Source organism: Furipterus horrens, unplaced genomic scaffold (genome assembly GCF_987537825.1).
Source record: "Furipterus horrens unplaced genomic scaffold, mFurHor1.1.pri manual_scaffold_6, whole genome shotgun sequence".
NCBI classification, from domain to species: Eukaryota; Metazoa; Chordata; class Mammalia; order Chiroptera; family Furipteridae; genus Furipterus; species Furipterus horrens.
This window is the reverse complement of record NW_028327176.1, coordinates 32,040,610-32,053,710: the sequence shown is the minus strand read 5'-3', so window position 1 is coordinate 32,053,710 and position 13,101 is coordinate 32,040,610. Positions and strand designations below refer to the sequence as shown.

Sequence of the window (13,101 nt, the reverse complement as noted above, 5' to 3'; positions counted from 1 at the left end):
CTCAGCTACACATTTAAAAGAATACTTGTTATATGCTATATAAGATTTCTAGGTCACTTTAGTGGAAATATCTTCAAATTATCTAGTTTATAGCATTTCAGGAAATGGAAATCCAGACTTTCCATCTTCAAAAACAGATATAATTACATTAAGTTTTAAGCACTTAATACAGCTACAGGCAATGAAAATTTTAAAAATGTGTCTGCTACTAGGGTTGAGTTAAAAAGGGCTATCTAGTTGACTTGCTTTAAATAAAAGAGTCAATTATCCAAGATTCTGCTCTTTGTGCATCTCATTAATTATTTTACTTTAATATTTTAACTCCCTTAAATTGTTAGGCTGAGTAGTTTAAAGCAATTTTATAATGTGCTTTTACTATAGTTTTTTATCATCATTTTTCTGTCATGTTATAAGTACAAAAGGAATTTATTTGTGTTAACTGCAGTTATATAAGGATAGTTAAGGAAATATGAACTAATGTTGATTCTCTGCAGATGGGCATTCTAGAAGTTGATACTCTTCCTGATCTGTTATGCCATATTGAAAACTAGATCACTTTTCATTTAAATGGTTTCATAGAGACTATGCTTTTAGTATGACCTGATAGTTTTGAGACCCAGGTCCAAATTCACCACACCTTCCTATCTTCCTTTTATATGTTTATGGACCTTAGGATCTTTCTTATTTCAATTCCTTTGTAACATTTACAGTTATTACATCAGCTGTATCACACAACTGTTTTCCAGTGATTCCAAGGTTTCTGGTTTTGCCTTCTCGATATGTACACTCTTTGCAAGAACAGCACACAGGATTCTCTCTCATGATGTCTCACCACAGAGCTGGTGCACATAGTAGTCAAATTCAAAGTAAAAAAAAAAAAAGTTTGTTTAAATAACTTCACCTGAAACAGGAATTTTACTAACACCAATAAATGATAGGGGACTGAAGCAATGAAGGTATATAAAACTATCCAAGTACACAGTGTTTAATTATTTAATTTTTGCTCACAGACAGCTTTGCATAAGGAATGATTAAAATAGAAAGAAAACAAAATGTTTATCAATTGCAAATCCAGAGAAAACCAAAGGGAGGAAAACCAGAGAAAGGAATAGTATTCCTATTGCAGAGATGCCTAAATGATCACTTAGAATTCCACCCTCAAGCCCAGAACTCTCAAACTGTTCAACAGTCATTCATTTGGTCACTCCAGAAATGATTTTTGAATACTGGTCATATACAAGGCATTGTCCTAGGCATTTGGTATATAGCAGCAGACACATCAGGCAATAATGCCTGCCCTCACAGAGCTTGTATCCTAAATAACTATGGGTAAGAGAGCATAAATAGATAAATAATTAGACTGTATGACATGTCAGAGTGTTATTAAGAAAAAATTTAATTAGGAAAGGGGCCAGGGGCTGAGTTGGGGGAGATTGTCATTATAAATAGGGTGATTAGGGAAAGCAACATTGAGAAAGTGACATTTGGGCAAACGGCAGGCTGAAGGAGCAAGCCAGGAGGATATCTGTGAGAGCAATGTTCCAGGTAAAAAGAATTGCAAATGCATAAACATTAGGCAAGAAGAAACATGGCATGTCCAAGAACTAGCAAGAGTCCTGTGACAAGGACAATATGAGCAAAGAGGAAAGTTGTCAACATTAAAGTTAGAGCATCTATGGAAAGGAAGAGCAGGAAGATCCAGAAGGTCCTATAGGCCATTGTACACAATTTGGACTTTTACCTGAGTTGAGAAGCCATTAGAAGGAATTTTGAGACAGGTGTGAGACACACGTTTCAAGCAGAAGAAAATGGCAAAATCTGAAGGCAGCTGAGGTTAAGAGAAGACTTTTCATTTTAATTTTTATTTTTTTATAGGTTATATTTATTTTTTTTAGAGAGAGGGGAGGGAGGGAGAAAGAAAACGAGAGAAATATCGGTATGTGAGAGAAACATGGACTGCTTGCCTCTTGCACGCCCCCAGTTGGGGACCTGGCCCCGAACCCAGGCATGTGCCCTGACAGTGAATTGAACCAGCAGCCTTTCAGTTCATAGGCTGACACTCAATCCACTGAGCCACACCAGCCAGGGCAAGACTTTTTATTTCTAGATGGAAGAAATCATGGCATGTTCATACACTGACGGACAGGATCTAGTAGAGAAGTAAAAAGAGGTAAATAAAATTTATGAAAGGGGAAAATGCTGCAGTGGCTACTCTGACTGGAAGAGATGGGGGAAGATCTGATGTGGATTGGAGGATCTGTTATTAGCTAAGTCCAGGGTATGATCACCTGAGAAACAGGAGGAAAGTTGGGGTATACAAGCACAGGTACAGATGGACTGATGACTGGGAGCATAAGGAATTTCTCTATTGGGTTTACTGTCTCTTTACAAGGTGAGCTATGAATGACCATAAGGGAAGTGGTATTGGGGGCTGGAGTAGAGAAAGAGAAAGGGCTTCACAGGGCCACAGTAGGGAATATGAAGTAGTGGTGATACATAAGGTTCCTATCCAGGCTCCACCATGAGCTGTGTGACCCTGGGTAACTTTTTTAACCTCCCTAAGCCTCAGTTTCTTTTTATGCAAAATGGGAATAACAGTAGTGCCAATAGGATGGCTTTGTGGTGAGGATGAAGAGAAATCATGTAAAAGCAATTGCGACCACTAAGTGGCAAGCACTTAGTATATGTTTGCTGTTAGCCGAAATAATACATTAGACACTCAATTACTTATCAATGAATGGATAAGTTGTGATATTTTATGTCCACTCTCTTTTCAGGCGGTTTGTCCTCACCAAGCTTCGAGTCATCCCCAAAGAAGCATTTCTGGGCTTTGGGGACCTGGAGAAAATGTAAGTACCCGACAATGCTGCATGTGCGTGCCTCAGTCGGGCTATGGGCACAGCCTCAGCACACCCGATGCTCAGAAGCCAGAAAACTCTTCATACTTCCTCCCATTTTATCTTCATATCATAGTTCCTAAACCATGATGTGGAATCTTTCTGAGTGTGGCACTGAAAGGAGAATAAGCAATCCAAGAATCTTCACTTTTTTTTTTTAATAAGTTGTTGCTTCCAAAGTACCTATGAGTAGAATTTTTAAAAACAAGATCCTTTTTTCTGTGCTGACATCCATTCTTTTTCAGGGAAACTTCCTATCATCTCTGACTAATTTTTAATTGACAGCAGGGCCTAACATTTGTGCTTTAGAGCTTCTCTAGACTTCCCTGTTCCCAAGCCATGCTGACAAGTGGTAACTGATACATAAACATTTAACAGTATTTGGGAAGTTTTACTGCACTGAGGGAGATTTCCTTTGAAAAGAGAAAACTCCTTTGTTAATGCACACATTCACTTCTTATTGGGCTAGTTTAATATGGATTTTTCCCAAAATGGGTACAGCAATAAAAAGCCGAACAAATTCTCCCATATTTAAGGTAACCCATTCTCCCTTTAAAGGTTCTTGATTCCATCTCAAGGCCCTTAGGGTCAGAAAAATGTGTTCTAACTGCAATGGCAGCCAGAATTCAGAACTTCAATGCCAATAAATACAACAACAGATAGACAGATTACACAGAAAGGAATGAAAACAATCCCCCAGGTTACATGTGTTTCTCCTTCTTGAAGCTCTTCAATTTTTCCTCTTGGTTCTTTCATTCCCCCCACCCTCCTGCCCTTTAAGAAGAATATTTACTGAGGTCCAAGGAAGTGAGAAAGAAACTCATTAATGAAACACGGAGCAGGTAGCTATTACTAAACCACCTGCTTAGAGGAGGTGGTCAGAATCCTGGGTTTGAGCCTTAGTTTTAACATAAACTTACTGTGTAACCTCGTTTAAATCACCATATCCTTTAGGGCCTTAATTTCTTCAGCTGCTATTAAAGAAGAAGTTTTAAAAGGGGGAGATGGTTTATGTAATCCCTGATTTCTAAGTGCAAGCATCCTCCAGTTGGATGAGAGCCCAGTTTAAGACCTGTAATCTTCAGGGTTTACCTTCTTGAAGACATGCAACACTCCCAGGAACTGGGAGATGGGGTCACTCATCTGAGCAGAACTCACCAAGGTAAACAGGAAAGCAACAGACTTGGAGAACTTTGGGCTGAAGGTGAGTTCCTGATAGATTAGCTAGTGCCCTGCCTGGAATTAACATAGACCAGATGATTATTAGATATGCCTAATACCCCCCACCAAACAACCCTATAATTGCATCAAAATGATTCTAAAAACAGAAATTTCAGACATCACAAATAATCCACGGTAATCAAACTCAATCCAGCAATGCGACAGACCTCTAACTGGGTGTTCAGCATCAGAGAAGACCTTTCTGTGATGATCTAAATGGTTAGGCTGAGCTGACATAGCAATAATTTCAGAGACAGGGCAGCTGGCTCAGAAACTCCTCAACTTCCTCAGACACAGCTTGTCCATCTCTACTTCATGTCTTTATTAATCAGCCTGCACTGACACAGTGAGATGCCAAAAATAAGAATAAAGTGATCTTATTTTTCCTAACACTTTTTATGTACTAAGGCTTCAAAAACATTCCCTAGCAGAGGGCCTGCCCTGAACTGCACTCTGAAGAGGCCGTTCATATCCTGTAGTCGCTAGGCTTTTACCGTCATCCACTGTCTCACCTTCTGTATGAGTTCTCATCTCCTTGACAGATCTATCCCCTGCATTTTTATTCTTCCTTCACTTTTTAACCAGTTTCCTGAACTTAATAAATATTGGCTTTTTCTCCAATATCTACCTTTCCACTAATCATAAAATCCCTTCATTCACTTTTGACTTGTGGCCAAAAGTTCCCCAGCCCTAATTAAAAAGAAGGATGGGGGGAAGCTTTCTGTGTATATACTGTCTTCCTTCCCTGCTACCTTCCTCCCTCCTCCCATCACTACCACTCTTTTGAAAGAGGACCCTATGTTCACTGCCCCTCCTCTCCTTTTCTTTCAATCACTCCTTAGGCTGCCCACTTGCCATGTGCCCACTGATTGTCTAACATTATTATTCTATTCAACTTCCCAACCATACCATGACTACAAGATCTAATGACTTCTACTTTGTTTTCTTAGTACTTAACTTATATGCAGCTTTACATTTTACTGACTATTCATGCCATTCTTAATGCTCTTTTCCCTTTTAACTTCAGTGACATCACACACTCTGCCTGCCCTCTTACCCTCCCAGACAACTCTATAACCACCTCTCCATCTCTCTTGTTCCTCAAAACTTCAAATACTCCAGGACTTCATTTTTTAACCATTTTTCTTCTTTACAGTCACACCCCTAAATCATTATTCATCAAACAATGTCATACTATCATGGATCCTAAACCTTCATCTTTAACTGCCACCTCTCTTCTGAGGCCATAATTCTTGTTTTGAAATACAGAGACTCCAAAACATCTATACCTAAGTTAATTGCAAGTGCTTCAAATTCAGTACATGTGCACTAGCTCATTAACTCCATGCTTAAAATTTTCGTCTCCCCACATTGCCCAGTAAATAACATCACCGTCGGCCCAGACTTCCAAGCAAGAAAATTCAAAGTCTTCCTTGACTAGGGCCTTCTCTGTCCCTTATATCCCGGTGCTCTTCCAGTCCTATTAACTTCCCCACAAAAATATCCCCAGAATGCAGCCCCTTTCTCACTCCTGCTGCTATTAGATCCAAAGTGTCTTCAACTTACATAGGTTCCTGCATTAGGCTGCCATACCTGTCCCAGCATTGACCTCCCTACCACTGCTGCCAGAACTGAGTGGCTCAAACTCACTTGCAGAAGAAACTGGGAGGAACCCTTATTGCTATAGATTATAGTCTTAAACCCATGGCACAGGAATTAAGGCCCTTTATCTCCCACCATATGCACTGTGTCCCACACTTTCACCAGGTAGGAAAATTTGACACTTCCCAAGTATTATCATTACCAGACATCATATTACTTACTTAGAACAAGGTGGCTGTTTCTGTGGACAATGCCTGACACAGAGAGGGACCAAAAAATAGTAACAGGTGAATGAAAGAATAAATAAATAAATGAACAAACAAATAAACAAAATATACTTTCACATTCATCTTATGTAGATGCTGTCCTTCTGCCTAAAATTCCACTTAAAATTGAAATGGACGCCCTGCTTGTCATCTAGGCTGCAGATCAAATGTTTACTCTTCCATACAGTCTTTCCAGAACTCTCCAGTGCTTCCAAACCATAATCTCTTGTTTGGAGTATTAATAACATATTCATCAGATTGTATTCAGAATTTATAAGCTTTTCCATATTCCTTGGTTGTTCTTTATGGAAAAGGTCAGAGTGTAACTTAACTTTGTATGACAGTACATACAACACACCAAATCCTATTGTTTATCTCATCACTGTGTCTCTAATCTGTCTACTTATCCCCTTCTCCAGCTTCCACGAGCTTGCTCTCCCCTCACCCAACCTATTCTGCACATAGCAAGCAGTCACCTTTTCTGAATTCATATGTAATCATATCACCTTTGATACCTCTCCATCTCTCTCTCTCTTACACACATACATGAATACACAAGAGCACACACACACACTCTCTCCATGCCTTATCACTGCTCTGAAAAGAAAAAAAGAAACCGGATTTCTCGCATTCTCTCCTTTGCTCTACTAACCCCTTTTTAGTTAATCAAATGTACTATGTTATGCTGCCCACTATGGACCTTGCTTAGCACACACTGTTCCTCCTGACAGGAGTGTCCTTTCCACTCTACCTGTTTAATTTAGTTGGCTCCTCCCATCTCTCAGGTTCCCACACCAGTGTTACTTGCACAGGAAAGCCCTCCCTGACCTCCCAATGAGGGGAAAGCCCATGCTGTATATACTCTCATATCACCACTAGTTTCTATGTGTTGACTATCATTTTAGCAATTTTACACTTATTTAGGTGATACTTAATTAAGTTCTAACTTTTTCTATTGGACTTTAAGTTCCATGAGCACAAGGATATTTTTGCTTTTACTTGATATTGGATCCATGGTGCCTCACACAGATTAAATACAATAAATAACTGATAAATATATGAATAAAAAATGAATGAATAAACAAATATAATTAGTTGGAGAGAGAAGATATCCAGATATAAAAAGAAAATACTAAATAATATGAATAATAATGTAGAAGTTTAGAGGCATATGAACACTGGATGAGAATCTACTATGATCTAGACATTGACATAATATAACCCAGAACAAAATGTACAAGATAATCTGTGCAAAATAAGTGATATAAATATTGTATTTGTTGAGATTCCTTCTGTTGTGAGAGACAAAAGAACGTTAACCTCAAATAGGCTTAAGGAAAAAAAGGAAATTTAATGGCTCATTTAACTTGATTGTCAGGGAGGAAGAATGCCTTCAGAAACATCTCTATTCAGGGTCAGTGTCCTTGGGACTTAGACTCTTTTGCTCTCTTGGGTCTTGCTTCCATTAAATTAGTTTCAGCCCACAGCCCCATCCCTAGTGGCAAGACAGGCAGCCCCAGTCCTGCCTCTCATCTTGGGTTCTACTCAGAAGGAAAGAGCTGACATTTTTCTTGCTCCATCTCAAAAAGTTTTTAGATTTGATGGCTCGCTTAGGTCACATGACCATCCTTGGACCAACCACTGCTGCTAACGAAATGTGACTGTCAAACTGGCTGTGGCCTGGGCAAATGGGCTCCATTCTTAGAGTTGAAAGCACCTACCACAACCACATGAACTTGTAGTGGGAGAGGGAGATCCACAAACAAAAATTGAATCATTGCTGAAAACAAGTGGAGGCTAGGTGCCAGTAAGTGAACAAACAACTAATGTCTTAAAAGAAAATGAGTCCTGTTCTCATCAAGAAGAGAAAGGTCTCTATGCGCAGGGTGACTAAGGATTTGATGAATTTGATTTTTCCTTCTTCCTCCTGTTAGAATGCTTGAAAGAATCCAATAACTCTGCCCCAACCCACACTGATGATTCTTATTCTTTCATTAACCCAGCTTAACCCACTCCCCTCTGCATGAATTCAAAAGGGAAAATGTCTTTTTGGTAAAACTGGAGTGGGGGTGTCTTCATTGGAAATAAAATGATCACTTTTGCACCTTAGCTTTAATCAGCATCACCATCTCAAATCTTCCTGCTCTTCACTGCTTTGGGACTGGCTGGGGGAAAAGGAAATCATTAAACTCTGCAAAGTGAAGTGGCTTTGCAAAGTGCACTGTAAACTGTTTACATTGTCTTTAATTACTTCGGAGCCATATGTCAGCTTGGTATAAAGTGTGAAGATTACACTGAATAGGGTGGGGGGACTAGGTGACAATGTGGAGATTTATGGTAACCAGAAAAATTATGTATGGAAATGAGTGCAATTTAAAAACACATCCACCGTGCTATTATAACACTGGAGGGGGAAGAAAAGCTAGTGTATAACAAAATATCTTTGAAAATAGGAGCATGATGAATATGTAAATAAGACCAATCAACATCAGCTGAGATATGGTACATGCAGATGAGACCGCAATGAGCCAAAATGTGAAATAACTCCCAAACCATAAATATGAACCATATAAAATTCATTTGAAATATTCATGATAACATAAGGACAAAAAATGTAATCAAGTGATTTACTTGCATATAAAAATGAAAAAATAGTCTGACACTCCAGCCTCCACCCCCACATCATGGGGGAAAGAAAAGTTAACAGAGAGACTTATAAAGGAAGATTTATTGAATGAGAACTGCTTCTAGCACACTAAAAAGTTGAGGATCCTCTGAAATCTCAGTTCTTTGGCCTCATTCAACACAGATAAGTAGAAAGGAAATAAATCAGGTAATTAAAACCATAATGGTGACAGTGCTAGAAAATTTGGGTTCCAATACACGTTGCCTTCATGAGCATCTCCTTGTTAGATAATGTAGGTCCATTTCTACCCTGGCCTTCTATGATTCTGAGAATTAATGGACAAACTACTGAAATAAAGCAAGACAGAGAGGCTGCTGATTCTACAGGCTCCTAGTAAATATCTGGAGGGCAGATTGGGGCAGTTAGACCTCTGAATGGAAAGAGGGGATTTGAGAGTCCCTGTCTAGGGTGGGTCCAAGTATTCATCATTTTTTAAAGCTCCCTTGATGGTTCTGACACACATCCACAGCTAAGAGCTACTGAGATGGATGATATTTAAGTCTGAATCCAATTCAAAGAAAAAATATTCATGAGCACATGTAGTGTGTCTATATGGTGTGACTGGAAAATAAACAAAAGGGAGGGTGGTAGGAGATAAGGTCACAGAAGAAGCCAGTGAGGCCATAAAGCACACAGCCATGAAGCGAGTGCTGTGATAGGGGATGATGTAAATTAAATAGGTTATTTTAAACAACCATGTGGATCATCTGATTTTCTTTTTTTTTTTTAAGATCAGTCATACACAGATTTTAATTTGATAATATTTTGTTAATTTATATATATTTGTAGAGATATTATTCTGTATATTACTTTTCTTAAAATTTATTTGTTTGGTTTTATACCAATGTTATGAGTTAGGAAGTGCTTCCTCATCCTCTATACCCTGAAAGAGTTTGTTATTGGAATTCAATAAAGGAAAGAAGAGAAGTTCCTCCCCAAACAATGCTAAATCAACTTATTCGTATAAGAAGAAAAAAACCTCATGTCATACATATAATTTAACTCTAAATGGATCATAGACTTAAATATAAAAGCTAAAACTAAAACTTCTAGAAGAAAATATAAGAGGAAATTCTCACAATCTTGAGATAGACAAAAACTTATTGAATACATGCCCACTAGAATGGCTAGAATTAAAGACTGACGATACTAGGTACTAGTGAGGCTGTGGAGCAACTGGAACTCACATGCATCTGGTGAGAAGGTAAAATGGTACAACCACTTTGGAAAACAGGTTAACAATTTTTATAAAGTATTTATCCATGAGAAATAAAAACATATGTCCACATAAAGACTTACTCAAGAAATCTTCATAACAGATTTATTTATAATAGCTAAAAGCACCACAAATAGTCATCGCCAGGTCATGGGTTAAATAAATTGTGTTCTATCCATATGACAGAATAATATTGTTTTTTAAAAAAAGGAATAAACTGCTAATACAATAACATGGATGAGTCTTGAAAGCATCCCACTAAGCAAAAAAGCTAGACACAAAAGAATATATACTATATGATTCTATTTATGTGAAAGTCTATAAAAGGAAATCCACTCTGGTGACAAAGGAGATCAATAGCTGTCTGGGTCAAGAGCAGTTGTGGGGATTGCCTAAAACGGGGGAAAAAGTGAACTTCTTAGACTATTAGAAAGATGTTCTATGTCTTGATAGTGGTAGCTATTACAAAATATATCAATTTATAAAACTTGAACAGTTAAAATGAGTTCATAACATTATTTGTCAAATTATATTTCAGGAAATATGATTTTTTAAAACCAACAATTATTCAGTACCTATCTGGGGCCTAGTGTTTTAAATACCCATCTCAGTTAACTTGCACTTGACAGACAAGGATACTAACATTCAGAAAGGATAAACAACCAACCAGCATCAGAAGGGTCCTTGGGTGGTAAAGATAAGATTTGAACCCAAAGTAGTCTGGTCCTTTCTGCTACACAAGGCTTCCTTTTTGTTGGCATTTGCCATTTTCCAGAATTAATTTACTAAAACCAAAGTGATCAAGGGAAGAATTAATGCTGTGAAAGCTTCCTTTGATGTCATTTATAAATGCACGATTGGATTTTTATGCCTAAACCCTTGGGACTTCCATAAACCAGAACCTAGAGTCATTTTCTACTGGGCTAGTTAGAGAGAAGCTCTTCTTGGAGCATTTTTGTCTCAAGTTCCAGTGTGCCAACTCATTTCTCAGTAAAGCTCCTGATAAAACTGGCTTCAGTCCAAGGGTTTTCAAACTTAGCTGCTTGTTTTAAGTTGCAAATTAACTTAGTCAGCAGTTGGGAAATGTAAGAATTTTGCCAATTAATTTGTCATTATTAACCCAGGTCAAGCAAACATGAGTTAGTGTCTAGAAGTGAAAGTCCTTACCTCATTTCCTGTTCTTCATAAATATTCTGAAAGTAAGCATTTTTGTTGTATTTATTGTTTTACCAAAAACACAAGAAGCTGTTTTCTTGTCACATTTTGGGTTGATGTGGTTTTAGTGTTTCCATTAAGTAGCCTATTTTCAGCTGTTTCTAGGTGGGTCCTTAAAATAAACTTTACAATATCTAATAGCTACCCAGCTCAGAAGGAAAATAATGTTTTAGCTTTGTATTTATATGCTTGAGTTTTTGCTTGTTTGTTTTTTGCTTTAATTTCTTTTTGTGTGTTGGGGTGAGGAGGATGAGTCTGATAAGAGAAAACAGAGTTCTTGAGATCTAGTGATGTTATGGATGCTCCCAACACTATATTTGTTATAACTTCCCACATCTCAGTCTCTTATTCTTTATCCATAAAGATAGGGTAGGGCTTCCTTTGCTGGAAGGGATTACAAGGAAGAATACAAGTGAGAGCCCCACTGTCTTAGTCTGCTCTGGCTACTGTATTAAATTAAACAGACTCAGTGGCTTAAATAACAAATATTTATATTTTACAGTTCTGGACACTGGAAGTCCAAGACTAGAGTGTTAGCATGGTCAGGTTCTAGTAAAAGCCCATCCCCTGGTGTGTAGACAACTGCCTTCTTGCTGTATCCTCACATGGCCAAGAGAGAGCTCTCATCTCTTTATCCCTTTATATGGGCACCAATCCCATCATGAGAGCTCTACTCCCATGACCTCATCCGATTACTTCCCAAAGTACCCCCTCCAAACACCACTACATTGACAATTAGGGCTTCAACATATAAATTCAGTCCATAGCACTCACTGTGAACTAGCAAGCTTATAGCAATAAAAAATGTATACTGTAGATGCTCAATTAGGAAAGCATAGTTATGCCCTCATTTACACGTTCCATCTCTAAGACCCTCCACTCTCTTGACCACTTGATGTTCCAAGGCATTTATGATCTTTGTGACCTCTGCTTAGTGCCTTCATTCAGCAGCTAAGACTTCCAGTGGGGGCAAAATGACACAGGTTACTCAAACAAGGCTTTTCTTGTTTGCCATTAAATTAAAACCTCAGTGAGATATCACCTTATACCCAGCAGAATGACGACCATCGATAAATCAACAAACAACAAGTGTTGGCAAGGGTGTGGAGAAAAGGGAAACCTGGTGCACTGTTGGTGGGAATGAAATCTGGTGCAGCCACTGTGGAAAACAATATGGAATATCCTCAGAATATTAAAAATAAAAATCCCTTTTGACCCAGGAATTCCACTTCCGGGAATACATCCAAAGGATCCCAAAAGCACCAGTAAAAAAATAATATATATGCACTCCTATGTTCATAGCAGCACTATTTACAACATCCAAGATTTGGTAACAGCCTAAGATAAAAAAGCTGTGATATACTTACACAACAGAACACTATGCAGCAGTGAAGAAAAACTCTTACATTTTGCAACAGCATGGATGGACCTGAAGAATATTATGCTCAGTGAGTTAAGCCAGTCAGTGAAAGACAAATGCTGCACATGATCTCACTTAAATGTGGAATCTGATGAACACAGTAAACTAACAAACAAAATAACAGAAGCTTAGATACATGAGACTGACAGCTGCGGGTGGTGAGGGGAGCAGTATGGCATGAAAGATGGTAAAGGGATTAACCAAAGAACATTTATGCACAATTCATGGACACAAACAAGATATGGGGATTGACTTATAGAGGGGACAGGGTGTGGCTGGGTAGAGGTGGGGAAAGTGAGGAAAAACAGGAACAACTAATTGCATAAACAATAAAAATAAATTTTAAAATTCTGATCCATAATGAACTTTATGTATGATTAAAAAGCAGAACTTTTTTTTCATTTAAAAAAATACAATATTCCATTTTCTAATAAACAGCCAAGCAATGTCACATTTTAAGACATCTGCTTCAGCCATGCTTGCCTTTCTGACCTTTCTTGACAAGACAAGCTGTGAGACAAAACTTCAAATGTGCTGTTTGTTGGGGGCTCACAGATATACCAGAAAATCAACTGGCC

At 38.2% G+C, this 13,101-nt stretch overlaps 1 protein-coding gene across 1 annotated transcript in view; it reads left to right on the top strand.

Annotated features, from left to right (window-relative positions):
- FSHR (follicle stimulating hormone receptor) overlaps nt 1-13,101 on the top strand; it is a 166,498-nt gene that overhangs the window by 73,620 nt on the left and 79,777 nt on the right. Inside the window, exon 2 of the mRNA XM_090280729.1 lies at nt 2,778-2,849. Coding sequence (XP_090136855.1) covers nt 2,778-2,849 — 72 coding nt within the window. The remainder of the gene's footprint in view (nt 1-2,777; nt 2,850-13,101) is intronic.